Source organism: Vigna unguiculata, chromosome 10, assembly GCF_004118075.2.
Source record: "Vigna unguiculata cultivar IT97K-499-35 chromosome 10, ASM411807v1, whole genome shotgun sequence".
In the NCBI taxonomy this organism is placed as follows: domain Eukaryota; kingdom Viridiplantae; phylum Streptophyta; class Magnoliopsida; order Fabales; family Fabaceae; genus Vigna; species Vigna unguiculata.
In genome coordinates this window covers 28968124-28992897 of record NC_040288.1, presented here as the reverse complement: position 1 = coordinate 28992897, position 24774 = coordinate 28968124, and the positions used below count along the sequence as shown (strand labels likewise).

General features: G+C 32.9%; 2 protein-coding genes and 1 non-coding gene across 3 annotated transcripts; all 3 read right to left on the bottom strand.

The window, feature by feature from the left end:
* Positions 1-424: 424 nt before the first annotated feature.
* On the bottom strand, positions 425-9356 carry LOC114165499. Its single transcript, XM_028050107.1, has 10 exons — positions 9289-9356; positions 5246-5353; positions 2253-2507; positions 1907-2128; positions 1572-1813; positions 1287-1493; positions 1123-1215; positions 937-1038; positions 636-854; positions 425-547 (listed from the first exon to the last, which is right to left on the bottom strand). The coding sequence occupies exons 2-10, from the start codon at positions 5340-5342 to the stop codon at positions 425-427; spliced, it is 1560 nt and encodes a 519-aa protein (XP_027905908.1). The 5' UTR covers positions 5343-5353; positions 9289-9356.
* Positions 5411-8718, bottom strand: LOC114165497. Its single transcript, XM_028050106.1, has 4 exons — positions 7295-8718; positions 6334-7179; positions 6145-6250; positions 5411-6067 (listed from the first exon to the last, which is right to left on the bottom strand). The coding sequence occupies exons 1-4, from the start codon at positions 8716-8718 to the stop codon at positions 5411-5413; spliced, it is 3033 nt and encodes a 1010-aa protein (XP_027905907.1).
* Positions 9357-10468: 1112 nt separating the features above from the next.
* On the bottom strand, positions 10469-10583 carry LOC114167964. The gene has a single exon (XR_003600562.1). It is a non-coding gene; the product is annotated as a U5 spliceosomal RNA (small nuclear RNA).
* Positions 10584-24774: the final 14191 nt, after the last annotated feature.

The following is a 24774-nucleotide window of genomic DNA, read 5'->3' as shown; positions in this document are numbered from 1 at the left end:
TAATCTTCTATATATGTTTATATTTTTTTTGTTAAAAAATGGCTTAGCTTATAATTGGCACCCACATAATCATACTTTGTTACATTTTTTGTTCATTCCTAGGTGTTTAAACTGACAAAAATGTGTAGATGTTTTGTTATGATATACAAAAGATAGAACTAGCCATAAATCACACACCTTCCACACTACAAAAATAATAGTTTTTAGCGGGGGTTATATATGGTGTTTCTGGGGGTTTTAACCCCCACTAATGGTTTTACCAGGGGTTTGAAATTCCCCTGGAAGTGCAAGCGTGGCTAACGGATTACCGGAGGTTTTTAGCAACCCCTGGAAGTAGCGCAACTTACTGAGGGTTTCGAAAACTCCCATTAATACTTGGGGTTTCGAAAACCCCCGTTAATGCTTGGGGTTCTGAAAACCCCCATTAATGCCTGGGGTTCTGAAAACCCCCAGTAATGCATGAGGTTCCAAAAACCCCCAGTAATGCATGGGGTTTACAAAAACTCCAGTAATGCTTGGGGTTCCAAAATGGAGCTCTTTTGACAATCTTGGTTTACATAACATATTACTTTAAACATATTCAAACGTCAAATTTGATAAAAGTAATGCATCATGATCAAAACTAGAAAGTTAACCTGATTTTGTAACTGAGCATTAGAAAGATAACTTGAAGATGCTCCACTATATGAATGACCCTTGGAGCCAAACACTTTAGATGGGCAAGGACCCAAACCCAAACCCCTAACACGTCCACAGTGCTCTTGGCTTCCGAAAGCAAAAGCTAAGGAATCAGTACTTGATATTTCTTTTGATACAGATGATGATGATGTTGATTCATATACTTGAATTTTTTCCTACAAAGAACATAAGAAGAAACTAATTAAAATAACACAAAGTATGGTTGACAATTATAGACTTTATTAGAATTGAACTTACACTGATTTCCCTCGCTTCATCACTCACAAAGGCTCCATTAGCATGTTTATGTGTTGCTATCCATACCTCTCCTCTACTAACCTTGTGGCCACACTCTTTTTCCTATAAAATTAAAGAAAAAAAATATAACACATAAAGCCAAAAATTGAAACAAAAAGTTCATATCAAGATATGTAGTATTATCACCATTTCATCTCTTTTCCTTGCAATGCTCTTAGATCCACATGTGTGAGCAATGGTTTGCTTTGCCCTATTATCTTTATTTTTCAGAGCATGCTCCTAATCATCAACGTATAAAAATTAATAATCATTAACTTGAACGATGTTGATGAAAAATAATTTCAATATACCTTTGTTTTTGAATTTAGTCGATAATCCACAAAAGAAGCCCAATGATCTCTATCTATTCCTGCTGGAACCATTGTGATCAATTCATCTCTAGTACGTGTTCCATCATTTCTAAGTTGCCACAATTCCTGTCGGTGATCTCTCCACTTTATGTTAAGTGATTTGAGGATGTGGCTTATATGAACATCAGAATGGACATCAAACTTAGCCTTCAAAACATAAAACAGTTAAAATTAACAAGAGTTATAGTATAATTAAATCATACATTAAGCTTTTACAATGCTGACCTGAATAGTATTCTTAACTACGTCTTCTTTATAATCTTTAGGAATCTTCTTCCAACTAGAATAACTAATAGGAAGAGAATTAGAGTTTCTTGCAATGCTACCCAAGAACCTATTCAATAATGCTCCACCATCTGCAATTGGTTGACCCTCATTATTCCACTGCACAACAATCCTTTCACTAGGAGGTAAATGCCACACATCATTGGTTCGTAGTTGTTTTGTAATTCTCTTTCCTTGATCATCTACGAAATGTGAGAAAATAATTGTTACTAATTTATTATAAATACAAATATATGTATAATATATTATGTAGTACTTTGTATATAGTTCCTTACCAATGACATTAACAAACCATGCTCTTTTTCGGGTTGCAGGCCTTTGTTCATCTACTTGCAACTCAGTCTCCTCATTTTCTTCCTCTTCATTTTCAGAATATGAATGTGATGTAGTTGGTATTGTTGGTTCAGAAACATGAAATGATTGATATGGTGGCTGAGAATTAGATTGAGGCGCAATTGGGGGCTGGCTAGTTGAAGATATCCTAACTTTCAAGGTTCCTGAAAATAAATTGGTTAGATATTCCTAAAACTGAATATAAAATCAATTTGATATATACAAAATCTAATGTAAAACAAATTATATACATAATACTTATTCATGAAATTTGATAAAACAAATTACTTGGCTGAGGTGCAGATGGAGGTGGAGGGCAAGCATATTTAGGACCTTGTTGAATACTTGCTTGAGATGCAGATGGAAGTGGGGGGGAAAATGAAAATGTAGGACCTTGTTGAATATTTACTTGAGATGTAATTGGGGTTGGAATTTGTACTTCAAGTCTTGGAGGTTGAGTACTAGGCAGTGAAGAATGAGTACTCATTTCTTCAGATTTTGACTTAGACTTACTTGAGGTTGAAAAGTTCATCTTCAAGTCTCCTGACAATAGATAAATATTGATAAAGTTAGATTGGAAATCCTTAGATTGGATCATTATAAGTCTATTTAGAACACATGCTAATAATTACTTGTATCACCTCATTATATTAACATCATTTATAATATATTTTCATGGTGCAATCGAGATTAGTTCAGCCTGTGCAAACACGGATCTCTACTTCTTTATTATACTAGTCTATATACCAAATGTCTGCACGCTCACAATAAAGTGGGGAAAATGGTCTTATTCAAGAGTTGAAGGAGTATTGTGACCATCAAGTGAAATTAAAGTAGATTCGTTGCAGCATAAATATGACTATAAATATGACTATGTAAAAAGTATTACAAGCTTTGTAATATTACACATAACAGTAGTGACTTTAAATTATCTACACTTAGTGGACACCATTACATAACAGACCAAGACTCATAATAAGTAGCGAATACCCTGCATGCATAAAGGAAGATAAGATATAAAAAATAAAGAGGATATAAGAAAGTAACTATTAACTACAACATATAAAATAGTATCATTCATAAGTCAACTTAAGAACAACCTATTTCATCAATGTACCTAAAAAAGAAGATATAACGAGATTTCGTGACAAAAAAACCTCTCACAAACCAAAATAAAAAGAAACAAATAATATTTACAAGTCACATCAAAGCTAATATTTAGACGTTCAATAGTCATAAACCATAAGCAATGTCAGTTTCTAAATGATAAGTAATAGAAGAATAATCTGCAACCAAACAAATTTAAGATGTAGAAATATCCCAACAGTTTGTAAATGTTAAAACCAATGCAAACTATTCAATGGGAGAATTAATGGTACCAATGCCTGAAGACAGCTATTGTAGAGATGGAAAGATGGAAACAGTATCTCAAAACAAATTGTGGGCTAGCAATGAAACAAAACCAAAATAGTATCTGAATGGTGTGGTCAACTAGAGTGATCATTTATAGGCTAACCAATTGTTTAAATTGTCACTGGTTGTGTCTGTAGTTTGTTTCCTTCATGTATCACTAAAGGTCATGTGATTGATCATTCTTTTAAGAGGATTGAATTGCCTTGTGCTTGTTTGGATCACCTTTCTTTGCTTTAAATTTCGGCCAAAACTGTTTTCTTAGCATTTTGTGGGGAGTGTATGAGATTTCGAGGAGCAAAACAATCCAACTTGATAACGCCACTGATATAGCTCTGTAAAAAGCTAATTCTAGCTCTCAGTGGTTTGTATCTCTTATTTTAGAGATCCCATTGGAACCTTACTGAGGCCAAAAACTTAGTTTTAAATGTTTTAGAGAACTAGAAGCTTCGTTTTAAAAATGTAATTTTTGCCCTCCTTATTGCTTGACTACAGGGAACATAGTTTGTCTACTATTTAGGTCTTACTAGGTCACTGTTTTATGTTTAAATTTTGAAAGAAAGTCAGTGTTCAAAACATTATATGCCAATACACTTGCTATCAATTTAATGTTTTAGTCACTTTGATTTATAACCTACTTTTGCACCAACCTCTGACCTGTATATTCCATCCATAAAAAAGTAGCCTAGATTCTCAGTTAGGAGTTAATAAAATCTAAATGACATAGAAAGCAGGTTTTAGTTTGGTGTGTGAGAATCAATTCAATTTAGTACAGGAGATCTAATTGATGTAACTCAAATAAATGTTTTTAATTGGGAAAATAAAATAAAAGCTTAAGTATTTTCCTTCTATGTTTATATTTAGTTTATACTATGAATGTGAATTTTTATTTAAGTAGTCAAGTTTATAGAATGTTACCTAGCATCATTCTTATATTTAGGGGGGCATATTAGGGAAAAAAATCTCAATTTAATATTTCTGGAGGAATAATTGTTAACTTTTTAGAATGGAAATGCTACTCCCCCACCCTCACATACACTTTAAAGAGTAGAGTTTCCGCGGTCCTTTATTATGGTACTGTACCTCTATCAGAATTCATGGGCTAGCAATGTTATTGTACCAGTTACAGTGAATTTATCGAAGTGCTTTTAATTTTAGGCAAGTAAACTCATAAGCTCATAAGCAGTCTCAAACTAAGCAATGATAGTACCTAAAATGGAGTCATGGGATCTTAGTGATAGAATTTCATATTAAAGTACTTTTTTAAATTTTTTTAGAAACAACTTAATGTTTAGAAGGAATGAAAATAAGTTTTCATTTTAAATTGAGCTGATTATAACTTTCATAAAAACGAATTAAATTTTTTAAGTGGTACCATACTTTATTCCTTCAGTCATTTTCCTTCATATTTAGAACACAATCACCTAAAAAAACAAATTGTGTGCCAACTTCTTTGCAAAAATTATTCTCCATAATGTGCACCATAGATGAACAACTGAGATAATAATAGAAGAAGGAGGTTTTCAAGGGCAATATATAAGAAGTAGGAAAAGAACTGTACTACACAGCATCTGCAGTAGGAAACAGAAAGGAAAATTATTTTTTCACAAACAGAACATGCAGACATGATTCTAAGTTGAAACCTTAAAGAAGAGAAATTGGAGTGCTCTCTTACATGTTAGTTGCTACATGCTTATTAATATCTGCTTTGGATATTCATTTCTTTCATTTGGTAATGATTCGTAACTTAAATATAAATATAGATGTTCAGAAGTATTTTTATTTTATGTCAATATAAATATTTAAAGATAGTAGACCCTTGAAGGCCTCAGTAGCAAGCTGCAGGTGTATTAAGGAAGTGACATAATTACTTGAATGAGATTGATGATGAGCTGCAGGTGTAACTACATGTCCCCATGTAGAAGATTTATTGGTTGACATTTTCTTCTTGGTTGATATTTTCTTCATCTTCCGGTGGTCTACAAATAAGATAAACACATCAAATTAAACAATGAAGGATAATAGTTTAAGATGAATTAGTAAAATGACTCAACAATTGAAAAAAGGAAAAAAAACCTTGCTAGTTGTATATTTCCATCCTCGTTAGAAAATAATATTTCTAGGTTTTGTTGTTCAAATGGCTCACATTCATGAAAATTGTCAACATCATCTCCACCCATGTTGTATAAGTCTCTAGGCTTTACATGTACAGGTATGCACCAATTTTTATCCAACTCATTGTCTACATAATACACCATTTGAGCTTCTGATGCTTTAATGTATGGCTCGTCATCATCATTATCACCAGTATGGATTAAGCGTGCAAAACTTACTAATGTAAATCCATACTCATCACTCATAATCCCTCTAGAAGTAGTTGTATTAGCCCAGTTACATTTGAATAAAACAATTGAGAATCGACCATGGTAGTTTATCTCAATTATGTCTACCAATCCACCATAATACGGCACACCTCCAAACTGCATTTGATTATCACTACTACTTGCATAACTCCTTGTCCCAAATGTACCAAACACTCCACTGTTTTGTGTTTTAAGCCATAGATCACGCTCCAATATACGAAATTTGAACCCATTAACATTGTAGGCACTATATCGCTTTGCACAATCAATAGGACCCATGGCCAAGAACTTTAAATCATCTGAATGGATATCAAATGATTCATTCCTTATCTAAAACACAAAAAGTAAGAATCATATAAATTATAACATACTCATAAGTCAAAGATTTCTAGAGAAAATATACGTACACGACGTGAAAACCACTCAACAAATTCTTTATGAACCCTTTTGTCTATCACAGAGGAAGATCGTGTGCGACTTCTTAGTTGTGTTCGTATAATGCCTCTAAATTCCCTATGTGAAACACGTAAAATATGTTATCTAATGTTAAATGAAAAACCAAATATATAAAAACGCCTTGCTCTATAAATACTTACTGTATAAATGGGTCAACTATGGGGCAATTTGTTAGCACATGACGATGTGCTTGCAGCTTTTCCTTTGTAGATAGAGTGAAATAAGTAAAACTCCCAACTAGTTTTCCGATTGGTGGGAACAATGTACTTACATTACAAGACACATTATTAGGTTCATCATCAACACGATGCAATCGATTGAATACAGTCTCAATTCCATCTAAATATCTAGAACAAAATGTTAAAGACTCTTCAGCCATGTATCCTTCAGCTATTGATCCTTCTGCTTGTGCTTTATTACGGACATACGACTTCAATTTTCCAAGATACCTCTCAATGGGATACATCCATCGGTATTGGACGGGTCCTCCAAGCTTAGCATCTTCCACTAAATGAACAATTAAATGAACCATGACCGTAAAAAAGGAAGGAGGAAATAACATCTCCATGTGACACAATGTGAGAACAATTCTACCTTGTAGTTGGTCAAGTTCATCCATTTTCAAAACTTTATTACACAATTGTCTAAAAAACAAACACAAATCAATCAAAATCGAGCAAACTTCATTAGGGAGTGTCTTTCTAATTTCCAAAGGTAGAAGTTGCTCCATCAAAACATGTGAGTCATGACTTTTTAATCCTCCAAGCTTACGTTGTTTGACATCAATGCATCTACTGATGTTACTAGAGTAGCCATCTGGAACTGTTATGTTCTTCAAAGTTTTGAGAAAGATATCTTTATTTGCATTTGTCAATGTATATATAGCAGGGAGATATCTACCATTCTCATCAGGCCAAAGATCAGGTCTAATACCCCAGAGTTGTAAATCTTTTCGTGCTTTTAGATTGTCTTTACATTTATTTGAACTATCATTCAACAATGTATACACAACATTATCACATACATTTTTTTCAATGTGCATGACATCCAAATTGTGATGCAATAAGTTGTCTACCCAATAAGGAAGTTCAAAAAATATACTTTTTTTTTTGCCATTGTTGAGTGTCTAACTTAGCATGATTAACTCCCCGTTGTCTTTTGGCCCGTTCTTCAAGTAATGGTTCTTTCCCAAATTCAACATTAAGATTCTGAACTTGTTGTAACACATCATATCCTGAGATCGCCAAAGGTGGATTTCTATTTTCTATAGTTCCATCAAATCTCATTCGAGCCAGTCTAAATCTATGTCTTCCATCTAACCAACGACGATGACTCATGAAACAAAATTTCCCACCTTTAATAAGTTTCTTAGGAGTTGTGTCAAAATTACATCTAGGACATGCCAACCCAGTATGTGTGTTCCATCCAGATAAGGTTCCAAGACCCGGAAAATCACTAATGGTCCACAATATAGCTGCATGCATATCAAACACTTCACTTCCATATGAATCAAAAGTTTTGATACCAGTGTTCCATAACTCTTTCAACTCTTCTATTAGTGGTTGTAAATATACATCAATATCATTTCCTGGAGCTCGCTTTCCAGGAATGATCATGGAGAGAATGAATGAACTTTGTTCCATACACATCCAAGGCGGAAGGTTGTACGGTATAAGTACAACTGGCCAAATACTGTGGCTAGTGCTTAGATTACCATATGGATTAAACCCATCCATAGCCAAACCAAGTCTCACATTTCGAGGGTCTGAGGCAAATTGAGGATGCTTAAAGTCAAATGTCTTCCATGCTTTAGAATCTCTTGGATGCCTTAAGATGACTTCATTTGTACTTCCCGATGAATGCCATCGCATATGCTCAGCTATTTTGGAAGACATAAACATCCTCTGTAAGCGTGGCTTCAAAGGAAAATACCTCAACACCTTTGCATGAATCTTTTTTCTTTTATTACTTGTAGCACCAATTGTACCTTTTCTTTTTGCCTTCCATCTAGACGTTTTACATTTCTTACAAAAGTCCCGATTTGCGTCTTCTCCAAAGTACAACATGCAATCATTCGGACAAGCATCGATTTTGGTGTAATGAAGACCAAGCTTGTTAATGATTTTCTTTGCTTCATAGAATGAGTGTGGAATTTTAGCATGTCCAAAGACATCTGCCAACAACTCTAGTATCATGGACATTCCCTTGTCACTTATTTTGCAAAGACATTTGATGTGATACAACTTGATCAAGAATGAAAGTTTAGAATATTTATCACACCCTTCATATAAACTCTCTTGACCATCTTTCATTAAATCAACAAAATCTCCAATATCATCATTCCCGGCATGGCTTGACTCTGGACCCATTTCCTTATCGTCCACCATGTCATTGCTATATTGATGATACCCAAATGCATCATTAACCATGACAAACATCGAATTTATTTCATTATCATCTTGCGACATTACACGTGTTTCATCAGTCACATTTACTCCTCTTCTCTCCCCATGTAGAAGCCACATTGTATATCCTTTTGGAAAAGGTTTAAGAATCAAGTGCTCATACACTAATTCACGATCCTGCCATTTGTTAAAGTTGCATTTTTGACATGGACATACTATTTTCCCCCTTACACCACTATTAGCAAATGCAAAGTCCAAAAATTTGTTTAAGCCATCCATATATTGAGGTATGTTTCTTGGCATGTCTATCCAAGATTTATCCATTGGAAATAGGGTCTGTTCAAGCCAAAATAATTCATACATTATTTTAGGATAACAATAATGAATATAATAAATGAGAATAATGAATTCTCCTTTCTATCTAAAGTAGAAATTTGTTGAAAAACCATATGTACATATAATTTTTGTGTGAAGAAAGAAAAAGTGAGAGGCAGAAACTTACAGAACTATTATTACTAGTGTTATTATTAGTAAATATTAAGACCAAAATGGTTAACTAGTTGTACTGGTAGATAGAAACTTAAACATTATTACAAATATGGAATTACTTTGGAATATATAATAAAATAGAAGGATAAAACATAATGATTAAACTATAATACATAATATATAAGGATAAGAAATTCTTACATTAACTTTACTTGCAGAAACTGAATTAGTTGGTGAATTTGCAATGAACCTTGCCCACTGTCAATTAGCTGTGCAATATAAGAAATTAGGAATATTATATCACTACAAAAAAAATTGATTTTTTCTATGGACAAAATCTGTATGTAATGAACAAAATTCGTATGTAATTAGATATTATCTACGGATTACATACGAAAATATATTAATGTCATTTTAGAGCCTTCTTTCTATTCCATGGAGTTGCCTGACATTTTCTCTTTAAATGCGGTCCATGCACTCACATGAAATGGGATTCTATAGGCAAGTGAACTGCTTGCATCATAAAACGAAAGGGTTTTCATAAATGTTTCATATGGAGTCATGTGACTAACACCGTGAAATATTCTTTCGTCTTCTAAATAGGAAAAATTTTAAATGACATACACTTATTTGTCTAAAGAGTACCCTGTCGGGAGTGTTCTGCAATGTCAGTTTCAACTATAAATATCTATTTTCAATCTAATTTGTATTATATTGAGGAATGTTTGATTAGATTGTTCTGTATTATTTGTTATTTAAAAAGGATCACAATTGTACGTGAGTGGTGACTAGTGGTATGTATATAGACTTTGTACATCTAAATCTAACTTATTGTTTGAAATACTTGACTGATGGTAGTTAAATGCTAAGTACCTTTACTTTCTAGAAAATTTTAAATGTCCTTCAGTTCTAAAACAATAATGTATGCAGAATAGACTACACTTACATTGTAAGCAAAAGGCATTGATGATGAAAGTCATCAACACTTTTGGAAGTCAATTCACTAGTCTAGCTTTTTAATGTTGTAAGTTGTTCCTATGTGCTGACAAAAAAACCAAACCACTTGATTGGATGTCCAGATGAAGGTTGTAGTTGGTGCAGCTAGAAGATTAGTTTATCAGCATTTGAAGATCCATGTGTTAGACACAGGACTTCAAATCCAATAACCTCTTATTTGAATATTAGAATAAAGAGGATTATAGTAGTCACTAATTATAGGGATTTAGGAGGGTACTAGAGTAAAGATAACAACAGAAAACTCAGTCCACAAGAATTGAACAGAAAGTATTATAACATAACTGAGAATTCGGACAAAAGAAGTAACCTGCATTCCACAAAAGTTTAAATAACCAATAAAACTAAATTTGAACTAAAATTGCAGAGCCCTCTAGAAAGGACTCTTTCAAAAATAAGGGTATGCCATTTAACTAGACAAACACACAATATTCTTTATTAAAAGGCGAAAGAATAGTTCGTTTTGTGTTTAGCTCATGGCTCCGTGAAAAATCATTGGAGAACATTTTCATATTATATTATGATCATTGATCTGTTCATACATTAGCACAGTCGATGTGGACTTTGGTCAGAAATGCTAACTTGGTCACCCCTGTTGTATAAAATTTTCATTAGATCTCTACCCTGTTATTGAGTTTGGATTAAAATTCAGTTTCTATTATTATAAAATAATTAATCATCCTTTTAAAAGAGTTATAAAGCATTTTTACTAAAAATAGTATTGAATATTTTATAAAGAAACTTTATCAAACAGAGGTCTGCTATAATTTTCTTTTACATAATTTTTATACTCTGTAATTTTAAATTTTCAAACAAATATTTGTTTAATATTTTTCATTTTCTATTGTTACAAAATAATTAAATACCATTTGAAAGAATGATACGAATTATGTCACAACTAGAAATGGAGATAAACATAATAGTTTTGAACCAAGGTGCAGTAAGCGTTGAGAGGTGTTTTTTATATGTATAATAATTTGTAACTATATTAAAGATTGTCTGGTATTTTGCTTCTGATGACTAACCTAAATCAAAACAAGTAGTCTATGTTACCAATTTATATGCAAATTAAATTGTCAATCAAGTAAGTAGAAACACTAACATATATGTATATTTGAAAGGTTAAGATAAAGCATAAATCAACCATGGTTCTGTTTTAGGTTTGTCCTAAACTACTTCCAATTAAACTTCCTTTTAGGAACCCAACTTAATACACTATGCTAGACAATAAAAATAGTCCAAGAGTTAGAGATGCAATGTGCACTTTGAGAACATGGAACTTACAAGTTTTCATATGATCATATACATTTTGCATGTTACGAAGACATTTCTTGTGCCATCTTTGCCAACTCCTGCAGTAGAGTTCATCAAAACATTAAGATGTTAAATTACTCAAAGTTATGAAGACCTTTTTTATGCCAAATCCTGTAGTAGAGTTCTTAATAATGTTGAATGAGTGAGAGAAAAATGGAAATGAATAATCACAAGTATTACTTGGTAACTTCTTTGGATGGGTGCAACAGATTCTATTCTCCCCTTCAAGACTAGGAATGAGTTTATCAATTAACGGATGAAGCTTGTGAAAATCAGAACACACTTTAGCTTCCAAATGCTCAAGAATATCTTGATCAAAAGGATCAAACTTTACACCAGCTGGAAGTCTAGGTAAGTCAAGAATTCTAGTAGAAACACTAGGACATTTATATTTATTCTTGAAATAAAAGGCAAAACAGTAAGTATCAAATATTGTGCATATATATAATGCTGATTAGAAAACAATATAAAAGTGTATATGATTATAAAAATCTCCCTAAACAACATCTAAAAAAAAAACTATTTTTCTGGTTGCAGAGGAGCATTCAATTCTCACCAAGAAAAGTGATTAACATTGAGTGAGGTCATTAAATTTTGAACAGAATGAGCATGTGAAAACTAATTCAGGGGTTGACCTTGCATGGCACTAAAATTTCATGATGACTTCACGACCTTTGGAATTAGGCAGCAAAAGGTGATCAATTAGAGCACTGAGTTTGGGAATTAAAATATCCCACACTATTTCAAACACTACTCCACAAATCCAAAATGGCTCAATGTCACAATACTACACCCATAATATACATTTACTAAACTTATCCCCAACAGAACCCTTCATTTTTTTTATGCAGAACCACAAATTAACATTCACTCTTAAATTCATTATGTTTTGCATTCAAATATATATACAATAATTATTTGTAAAACATGAGATATATAAAACATGTTACAAAATGAGACATTTTTTCCTTAAACTTTGAAGGTTGGTGTTAGAAGTATTGGTGAAGTGTGAAAGGGTGAGAGAGTATTTAATGAGAACCCCATCTGAGATTGACCTTACACTACAGGACTGAGAAACCTCTTCCTCTGTAATGTCCAATTACTAATATCTATTATTCAACATTGAATCCTCACCCTGCATGCCCCATTCAAATTTAGACCTTCTACAACTAATGTCTATGCCTGCATATGCTTCTCTCTACCCACTTTTCATTTTCAATAATTCTCATTTTAGTTTCAAACTTACATGTTTTTCATTCCTATGCAAATTAAAAAATATATATCCACAGGGCAATGACATTTTAAACTCACCAACAGCACATGCCAGTACCCTTTTCCAAACTTTTCTAAGAGGGAATCCATTCAATATAGTTCCTTACGATAATTTTCATTTATCTTTTATCTTACATAGTCATAAAATTATTGGACTTTTTAGTATAGTCATCTCAATAGTCAGTACAACTTAATCACACATATAGTAAAACAAAATGAAGCAAAACGTACCAGGAAGTTTAGACTTATAGCATTCTGTTATGGGAGAAAACTATGACAGGTACTAAGAAACAAATGAAGTAAAACGTTTATAAGAACTAAGAAACAAGAAACTAAAAAAAATTGAAAAAGAAAGGAACAAAATATTACCAAAAATTCCCAAGAGGCTCTTCCAGAAAAGTTTCCCTTTAAGTTCTGGTATTTCTAATGCTGGAAATTGTAAGATTTTGAAACAAAGCATTAAAAGCCACAAAAGCCACAATCTTGAACTACTGAATGAAAGCAAAAACGATTCCAAAATATGGTGACAAATATTCACTGAAGTCTTGATATATTAGGTAACAAAACAATTCAAACTTGTGCACTTTTGAGACATGAATCCTATCCATTACCAACCTCAAGGAACATTCCTTGGCATATTCATAAGATACACTTCTGATTTCTTTAAAAATATTCTAAAATACGTGTAGTGCAGAAATATCAGAAGCAAAGGGAAACTCAATGGTGGTTTGAATTCCATAGTTGCAGAGGTATATGGTTTGGTGTAATGTTCACAATTTGCAACCTTAATTTCATCAATAAATTAAAACTTTGATGCATAAAGTGACATGTCTGTATGCTAAGAATGAGACTCATCATTAGACAAGAAAAAGAAATGGCATTTTTTTCTCTTTTTACCTTCAATTTGTTGAAGGGAAAAATGGGTTAGCGCACTCATGCCAACATAGTGTTCCTTTCCTAGGTGTCAACTAAGGAATTTTTGCTTAAATAACAGTAGTAGTCACATGGTGCCATGGTCAAATAAATTTTGGTTTCTACTTTTTGAGTAAAAATTTTATCATATAACTTTTTTTATAATTTATATATAATCTAAATTTGTTTGAAGCAGAAACTTATTATTTATTTTTCTCTTTAATATATTTATGAAAAGGTATATCTAAATACACCCATATACCTTATATTGTTGTCAGTAACATAAATTTATTAACTTTGGTCAATCATATATAATTTATTTCATATATAGATATATATTTGATCTCTTTTTGCTTTAGAAATTATGATAAATGTGTCGTATCCAACTCAAAGTGTCTGAGTTGATTTCCTCATCCTAAGTTTATGGAAAGAATATAAGTTTTTATTTTTATACAGCATGTCCTATGAAAGGAATATATAACAGGCATTAAATATGGTAGTTCTAAATTAAGGGTTAACTCTAAGAAAATATTTAATTGACACTTGTAGAAATATCTAAGTCTTCAAAAGGAAAAAAACTCGTTAGAGTGTTAAAGAAAAATCCTAATGCAATAGAATCCAAATGCACAGATTCAGTCTGATGCAGATTTTTTAGTCTTATGCAGAAGGCTAACTGATGTGGGTAATAAAGCATTATGCTCCCTAACATGCAGTGTCAGAGGACTACCATCATCAAGAAACTCTAAGGTTTGGTTCCAACGAGGGTGAGAGTTTTGTGTATAACCTGCCACATAGTGCCACACGAAAAAAATCAAGCCTTACAAGAGTGAAACATCAAGAACATGCAATGCAACAGAAAAATGACATCTGAATGAAAAAACCAGAGATTTCCCCTCTAGAGAGTCATAACCATCATCAGAATTCTAACCTTCGTCCTCCGCTTCAAGTTCCCATAGTTCACCCTCAACACTTGTCCCTCGAAGATCGACAACAATAAGGTCTCTGGCTTCAATCACAACAAGTTCTATCTAACCATTGGCTGAACCTTGTGTATATCAAAGGATTAGTACATGCTAGAGCTTGAAAAGAAAACACAGCAAGAGAAAACTCCGAATTAAATGAAAACGAAAGCAAAAAATCAAAAAGAGGAACGAAATTAGGGCAAAATCAAAAGCAAAAAATCGAACACAGTGGCAAATGAAATGAAAACGAAATCGAGATTGAAATGCTGGAAGACAAAATCGGAAGATCGAAAGAGAAAAATCGAAAGACGAAATAGGGAGATGAAGTATGAAAACGAAATTGAAGCAAGGGAGAGCGATTTCGTTACCTCAAGCGGTGGAGAAGAATGTGCAGCGGTGGTGGAGGATGATGGAGAGTGGAAAACGGAGCTTCTCCTCTGAGACACGACCACGACAAAGGAAAGCACTGCACCTTGAGACGAGACACGACCACGACAAAGGAAAGCAAAGCAGCACTACACTTGAGACAATTGTGTTTCTGAAACATTGAAATTTACAAAAGAAATAAAATGAAAAAGTTAATTAAAAATTGAATTTTACTGGGGTTCCTTAAAAAAACCCCGGTACTTAATTGGGGTTTTTAAAACTTCCGGTACATTAGATTTTTCTGGAGGTTATTATAACCCCAACTAACTAACCCTTGTTAAAATTAAATATTTTTGTAGTGCCATATGCCTGAACTCTTCTTATATGTTAAAAATAAGTGACTAACAAATTTCTCATTGATTTCACACATTTAACATGTTTTACTATCCACCTTTACACCCCTATAGAGATTATCATGTGTTATCACTTTGTTAATATTGGGTTGTAGGTAAGACTTTAATTTTCACAAATAATCCATACATAGGACTCTCATGCCCTACATTTATATTTTGAATTGTCCTATATTCCGATTTCACACTATATATAAGTTTTTCTTCCTCCTTCCAAATCCGTTCTTCCTCCCACTCTTTGCATAGAGTATTCCTTTCTACGTTTTGCATGAGAGTGGTGACCATATAATTTCCCCATTCAAACCACTCTGTTATCCTAATATCTCTCTACCACCACAAATCATTTTTTTTGCGTCTTTCCTCCCATCTAATGCTATCCATGAGTCATATTTCGACATCAATATGTCTTTTAAGTGTAAGTCATTAATTAAAAAGAAGTAAATCAAATTTCGTAATTTTTTTTAGTTTTGAGAAAGAATAACTTCTAATTAAAAAAATATACTACAATTAAAAAATATATATATCATAACAAAGATAATTGAACTAAAAATTTACTTTAGCATATACATGAAAGTTATATATTATATAGGGTATGTTTAAATGAGTTTCTAAACCAAAAGAAAAAAAAGTAAAAAATGAATTAATCTATGTAGTTTTAATCTACATTTCACATGTTTAATCAAATTTTGGCTAATTTTGCTTTTGTTAATTTTCGGGTTCGTATCTGAGTGTCTTTAATCTTATATAATTGTTTTTTGTCATATAAAGAGCAATGCAACATATTGTTAATATTTTTGTAAAATATATGATTAGTTGATTGAAATTTACATACTAATCAACTATAAAAATTGAATATTCTTGACAGATATAAGATCACACTTGTAATTTAAAAAAAAAAAAGAGATTTATATGAATCATGATAACATTTAATTTTGATGTTGCACACTCGACATTGATATGGATCAAAGTTAGATTAACTGAGCACACATAAGTCATGATTACGATAGAACAATGAAATAATTTATAAAATTTGTGTAATGCAATGTCACCAGTTTGACGGTTAAGTAAGGATTAGATATGCGAATTATTTGAATGAGAGAAAATTGCATATTATTGGAATTAGGGAATGTAACACCCCAAAAATTGGTGCCACCACTACAAAAATGTTGCCATTTGGCGTTGGTGAAACTAGGATGCAAAAAGGCCCAAGCCTACTCTAACAGCAAGATGGCGTCGATCCCGAGTCAAAGACGTGAACAACGCCAATACCTCTAATGCAAAGCCATTTTTCATCGGCCAAATGGAGACGACAAATAGCTTTTTGATTATCGTCGGCTTGATTGATGAAAGGCATAATAATATAATAATCAATTTCCTATGCGTTGACCAAGCCGAAATATATATAAATAAATATAATACCATGTTTGAAATGGTTTGCGTCGGCTAAGCTCACGCATAACGCATGGGTTTTGCGTCGGCCTAGTCCATGCAAATGTTAGTGATTTTGAAAAAACAAAACTTGCTTCAGACCAACATATCCCATAACCTGCTTCAGTCCAATTCAATCCAATTCAATCCAAATCATTAATTCATCATATCATTTAATTCATTAAGAATTTGAATTCTTTTATCATATCATTTAATTCATCATAGAACTTGTTACTTATAGCTAATTAAACATAATACAAGTCTAAAGATAAACATTCATGTCATCCAAGTCACACATAATACATCAAAGTCCAAAATAAACATAATACAAATACAAGATGTTTATAACTAGTCTAGGCCAAACAAAGCAGCAATACTTGGATCTTCTACCTTTAGGTCTTTTCCATTCTTCCATCAATTATTAGCATAATCAAGATCCTTCCAAAATGACTTTGTACTGTAAAAGATTTGAAAAATTATATCTAGCAGCAAGTTTACCCAAAATTAAATTAGCATACAACAAACTTTACTACATAGAGACAATACAACACGTAAACCAAGTTTTCAGAGTTCATTATATCATTATTTTGCTAATTCAATAAAGATCATGGTGAAAACTAACATAATTAGAAACACATGCCAGATTTGAAAAATATATCAAAGTTAGCCACAAAAGCATTGACATTCATAAACTTATGACATAGCTCGAGAGGCAACATTGACTGAGTACTTGACATAAGCAGGCTTCAACATAAAAACTATAAGCAACAAGTTGTTGAACCATTGATGTAGGCAAAAATATAAGAGCTCATAATTGTTAATGTGAATGCAATCACAATCACAATGTGAATTGTGTCATCAATCCCATAGCAACAATGCATGTCTCTAATATTTATGAAAAGTAATAATATATTATAGCATCTAATATTGACTTGACATTAATCTTGTTCATGCTTTTAAATATAAAAACATGATGACAAGTTGGCTAACTTCATGCCCCAAAATCAATGACAACGCCAAGTTAGGATTATATAATATATTATGAAATGAGATGCTCTTCTTAAATGAATGATATTTCAGTGGTGTACTAAGGTTTTTACATCTATTGTTGTGAATATATGCATAATCATACTTGTCTGGGTGTTTCTCCCATACTAATGATAACATATTTTTTCTTGTAGGAGGGTTTGCAAAGGACAATTGAATCATATGCACACTTGAAAGCAGAAAATCAACCTAAAACTAAAGGAGAAGATCCATCACTATCAAATCAAAACGCAACTAACCTTCACTTGACGCACTTAGGTTCACGGTTATAGCTTGCACAAAATCCTCTCCCTATCCCTAAAACTCTTGAACCAAAAAATTACTTAGTCAATGGGCTTCAATCAATAATGAAGTAAATGGGCTTCAATCACTAACCTGGATGCTTTAGAAATCCACCTGGTGTGACCCAAACCCTCGTCATGTCTAGGTTTCACTATTTGTAAAGAAAGGGAAAACTTGTAATGCACTCTGTTCGAACTTTGTTCATAGTTTCCCTGTTTCACTTTTGCACAAAAAGGGGTTTGTAGAGTTGGGCTCGTTGTTGATCGAAGATGGTTGACGCTTGTTGCACGTATTCACAAAGAAAGTTGAAGCTTTTGTTGTTCGATGCAGAAGCTGGGCTCGTCGCAGTCTCACTCCACTCTTTGCGCTTGCCTTCTAGAGCAAAGAATAGGAACCTTGCGCTTGCAATCAAAGGCAAAAAGTTGAAAACGATAATGGGGAAAATGAGGTAAGGAGAAGGGGGAAATGGTTATGGAAATTGCAATGAGGTTGGAAAGTGAAATCTGAAACTTTTCCTATCCAAGTTACCCTAATAAAAATATGTTTTTTAACTTCTAAAGCATATGTGTGGACCATCCGACACAAACAATTTCACTTAATATTCGCAGTCGTTCGACGTCATTGATTTGATTACATTGGGTCGGCTAAACCGACGTTATGCATAAATTAATAATTATTCCAGTTTTATTAAAGTTGGCGAGAATTAATATTTTTGTTTTTAAATAATTTTTATTATTAGAGTCGACTTTTTGTGGGTGTAGCCGACACCCTTTGCTTCCTACCACCATCTGATGCCATTTTATGAAAGCTAAAAGCCAACATTCTTGTAGTGTGCCAGATGTACTTTACTTGTCTAATATTTTGTTTATTTGTGTAAAGAAAATTAATTTGTATTCATTTAAGAAATACTAGACTAAATGGAAATACATCACTTAAATGTATTGTTTGTTAAACATACATGATATTTATGCGGTTAAAATTTTAATATACATATAGATGTATGTAAGATAACTTTGTTTATAGTTTAACTATAGGTAATGTTGAGAAAGAACAAATGAAAGAATTGAGGAAGAACAAAGTGCTACAAAATTGTCATATCATTAGTGATTAGGGTTGAGAGCTTGCATATTGTATATCCCTCATTGAGTGAAGTTGTAACCAATGAGTTGTATTGTACACTCTTACTATGAAAGTTTTTCCTGATAATTTATTGTAATTGAGAGTTCTTGGTCTTAGAGGAAGATGGAGAAAGATACTTGGAGAGGTTGATACTTAGTGTACCTACAGAGGTTTGTACTCATGTACCTAGAGAGGTTGAAACTCGTGTAACCTGGTAAAAATGTCTAGTTTTAGTTAAATTGCATATCATTTAGACTCTTATCTTGCATGACTTTAACATAAATCTTAATAAAACAACCCCTTTTATCTTTAATTACAGAATAAGAGTAGAAAATTTATAAAAAGAAGAAATTTATATGTTTGTGTTGTTTTTGCATGTAAAATGAAGGAAATTAAGAAGATGACATTGAGCCCCAAAGTTGAAGTTGGGCATTGTAAGGCGATTTGCTAAAGATTCAAATATATGACTAAAGTGGCTGAGTGGCAAAAATGGCGTTGAGCACCATAAAGGAGGCTAAGGAAACTCTTATGAGAAGGAAACCTCAAGCTTTTAGAGTAAGCCCAAAAATGTGCAGTTTAAGCCCTAAGAAAGGCGGTTTGGAAAGATCAAGAATAACACTTTTACGACTCAAGCGCCAAAGTTGGAGCTGAAGAAGCACACTATTTTCTATAAAATAGAGCATGCATTTGTTGTTTATATGCTGGTTTTGAGAATTGATATAATAGTTCAGTTATAGGTTCTTAGACACTTATTGTAATATCCTTAGAAGAGAGTTGTGGGAGGAAGGAAATGACTCCTTGTGCTTATTTTAAACATCATTATGAGCAGCTGACTTCTTTGTAGTTGGTATTGGATGTAACTTCTCTAAACTCTTTTTACTGCACTTGGTTCAATATATTATGTTCTTGTTTTATGTGTTGGTTATTTCATTTGCTTTTATTGCTTTGATGACTTGTCCAATCATAATACTTCATTAGCACTAGATAATAATGAGAACTGGTTTAGTGTTTAGATCCAATCAAATCTCCTAAGGCTTGGCATATACGAGAGATGGATATGTGACTTTAACTGGTTTAAAGAGTCATGTTCTTAATGCAAGGGTTCCTCCACCTAGATGATAATCATCCTGCGTTTGACACCCACAGGTTCTAATGCTACAGAAATGAGGTTAGAATTACATTTAAAAGTACTTCCAATAACATTAAGATAAAGAACATAACTTATTGATAATCAAGGAAAATTCAATTGAGTTAAAGAAGTCCAGTTAAATCCTAAAACCTTAATCAACATAACTTTTCTTTATTATTATTAAAACTTTTAAAATTGTCAAACATTTATCACTGATTTATTACAAACTTGAATAAATTATACATTATTATTTTATCAAACCAAATCCATGTGGATATGACCTTCTTTTTCTACAATTGACCTAATGCACTTGCTGGATAAGTTAGGTCCTCAACTAGACCTCAACAAGTTTTTGGTGTTGTGGTCGGGTGTTGTTCCTATTTTTTAAAGTGAATCTATGTTGTTTTTTATGATGTCCATATGAAAAATGATAGCATAAAACTCCTAGAATTCAAACAAGACATATGTGTGTGTGTGTGTGTGTGTGAACATGATGTGTGCCATGTTGTATGTGGTAAATAACTCACACTTAGTGATTAGATTATTAGGCCATGTCTAGTATGTGTGTGATGGTTAAAATTGTTGTTTTGTTGTCTCGATAGTCGACTAAGATACTAATCTAGTCAACTAGATTAGTTTTGGAACATGAACTTAAATTTTTTCATAATCTAGTTAACTAGCCAAATAATATAGTCAACTAGGTACTTCCAGACAACATCTGATTCATATAAAAACATATCACTACACTTGCTGCATTAACATTTTTTTCAACAAAAAGAGAGAAGAAAGTGAGCTAAATATTTTCTTGGAGTAGTCTTTGAAGATCTATTTGAAGTTAATCAAGATACATCAAGATTGTTCTCTACTACATGGATCTTGGCTTGGCAAGTTGAAGGAAACTCAGAATTGGACAAAGGTGTATTAAATCTGATTTCTAAGTATTATTTTTGTATTCTGTTATAGTTTGAAATTCACTATAATGCTGATTTTGTTTGAAGCAAGTGTGTGATATAACCTTGCTTGTATGGTTTTCTTGTCATAGAGTTAAGATTTGCTAAGTGTTTTTGTAAATCTTGTAAATTTTTGAGATATAGTGAAAGAGACTCTCTAGCTATGGTTTGCTAGGGGAAACTAGATGTAGATTCTAAGGAATTAAACCAGTATAAATCTTTTGTGTGTGTTTTGTCTCTTCTCCTTTTTATTTTTGACATGGTATAAATAATCCAAACTTTAAGCATCTTATCCCATTGTTTCAATTGCTTTAACAAGCCAAGGTTTTTCAAAATAGTTTCAAAATTGCCAAAATTGGGTAAAGATTGTCAAAGCCAATTCACCCCCTCTTGGTTGAGAAATATTGGTGCATTAAAACTAACAATTGCCACCAGATTTGGTTAGTCGAAAACATAATTGACTAGATCCTAATAGATGGCCAATATTTCACAAATGTTTTCTGAGGGGCCTTTAATCAATAGACCGCCATTGTTTGTTGGAGAAAACTATCTTTTCTGGAAGGCTTAAATACACATCTGGTCCCTATTTTTGTCAAAATTATTCAATTTGGTCCCTATTTTCGTTGTTTGTTCAATTTGGTCCTCATTTTGGTTAAATCGCATTCAATTGAGTCCTTTTGGAAAACGGAGTTAAAATTTTTAATGGCATAGTGACACAGTGTAACTGTTTAGGTTACGTGTCAAATTTTTGAATACATGATGACACACGTTGGCACAGTGTCTCGTTAAAAAAACTTGGAGAAAAAAAGGTTGAATAACGTAAAAAGGTAAAACATGGTAAAGTGAAAAAAATTAAAACATTTCAATTGAGGGTTTACTGCAGCGAGAAGCGAGAAGTGTCGTTGAGTGAAGAACTGAAATTGTGCATTGGAGAGGTCGAGAGCATTCGAGAGGTTGAGAGACAGGGAAAATTTAGGGTTGGTGAAAAAGGGTAAAATTAGGGATTTTGGGTGCATCATTGAAGATAACGTGGTTGAAGATAACATCAATTAGGGTTCGCGATTGAAGCTTCGACATTGCGCTTGAAGGTTGTCATTCGAGATTGGTTGCCCCCAACTATTATAGCAAGAGGAGGAAATGAATGGTGACGAGACATACCTCTCAAACGCGAATTTTGAATCACCAACTAGATTGTGCACAAGATTATTGCTGGCCACAGTTTTGCTTCAAACCTCTCAAACCCTAATTTTTTCCCCAAATCAAGTTCACTAACTTTTAAACCCATAACGTCCATAAAATTTCACTGTGCCAACGTTACTGCCAAAAAATTGACACGTAACCTAAACAGTTACACCGTGCCACTGTGTCGTTAAAAATTTTAACTCTGTTTGCCAAAAGGACTCGATTGAATGCGATTTTACCAAAATGAGGACCAAATTGAACAAACAACGAAAATAGGGACCAAATTGAATAATTTTGACAAAAATAGGGACTAAATGTGTATTTAAGCCTTTCTGGAAAATAAGAATGAAAATCTTTTTAGAATCCATTGACATGTGTGTTTAGGATGCTATTGTAAATAGGGCTGGGAAAAAATAACTGTACTGTACTGAACTTAAGTTAACTATACTGTTTTAAACTAAAAAAAACTTAATTATTAATAGTAAAATTAAACTGTACTATTGTTTAAGTTAAAGTTTAAAAATTTGTACTGCAAATAGTTAACTGTTTAGAGCAGTACACTGAACTGTTTTCATTTCTTTTGAATCCCATTCAGTCTCTTGAATCATATTCGCTCCGCAAGCACCATCGATATTCAATCACCACCGAGATTCAACCACCACCGAAGTTTCCTGTCTCCGTTGCCTCGCCGCTGTCGAAGGTCGCCGTCGAAGGTTGTGCCACCATCGAAGGTTGCGTCGTCTTTCCTGAGGTATCACTTGTTGCTCTTCATCTCTTTATAGCTTTAGGTTTTCATTTCACTTCTCTTTTTTCTCCAATTCGATTTTTCCCTTCAATCATTCTGTATAATTAATTTATTTGACCCATCAGTGAACAAATTCGATTTTTGGCTTCCAGTTTCAGGTCAGGGAAGTGGCAGGAGGTGGACACTGGAGAAAGATTGGTCACAATTGAAGGAGCATGGCAAGGGCTCTTTTGATGACCACGAGGTAATTAATTAGGATTGTAGGGAAGAACCCTTTCTTGTGTCATGATCATTGGCCTGTGAAGGACTATGCAAGGATTTTTTAGTGTTTGTATTTGACAGAAGAGATTGCTAAGGAAGTAGACAGGGTTGTGTTTAGGATTAGAGCTGTTGGAAGAAAGATAATTGGCAACACTAAAGCAGTGGAAATGCATAACAATATCACCAATATTGGACCTTATTTTGAGCCCCTTCCATATGTTGTTGTCCACATGAGGATAGAATCAAATCTTCAATCTATCAGTTATGGCACCAATCACATCTCTTGTTAACAGTGCCTTGTTTAATTAATTATTCCTGCTGCATACTTTTAGAGTAGATGAAGAGTCCCTTTTTCTTGGCTCAACATTTTCACTTTTGGCCATGATTGACAACTTAGAAAGAAGGATTTTGATGTAGTGAACACACACTCAAGGTAAAGTTTCTCGTTGTGTAAATTGAACCCACTATTTTGAAACAGGTTTCTCAGGTCTGACACTTTTTGGTTGTTAAAAAATGAAGTCACTTCGAAAGGGTAAGTTTTGGTTTCTTTACACATTGTGTTTATAGGTTGGGTGGTTGATTAATTGTATCCTTTGGTGGTGTCTATTTTTGTTGTACACTAGAGAACTTTTTGGACAAGAATTTGAGGATCTCGTATTCTTTCCATGCATATACATATTATAATTAGGTTGGTGGCAACGATGTTGCTAATTTTACTTGGAGGGTTGGCCCTTTTTGAGCAAAATCATACTTTAATTCTTGGTTGGAATGATAAATTGGTAAGATTATGGTGTTACCATCTGTTATTGGTTTGTCTTGTCTTCTAAACATACTTATAAAATTCTCAACGAATTAATGAATAATTCATTATAAACCATTCAAACATATATCAATTTATTGTTGTTTGGCCAAGTGATTTGCCAGTTTGATTGACTTGTTTTCAAATCCTCACGTGTCTTGACCTCAAATAATGTGATTGGATGTGCAGGGTTCATTACTAAATCAGCTTGCCATAGCCAATTCAAAGGAGCATCTGTCATATGCAATGGATTTCTTCATCTTACATTGGTGAGCAATAATTTACATTGATTATTGTCGATGTATAATTTTAATTACTTAATTATCACTTTAAGACTATATGTATTTTAGTTTTCAAATGATAATTTATTCAATTATATAATCAAGACATGTGTCATATTACTTACCTCTGTCTCTTCCATTGTAGTACATATCAATAAAACAGTTTGATATGCACCATTGAAAAGATAATGCGTAAAGTCCTTAATTAAATATT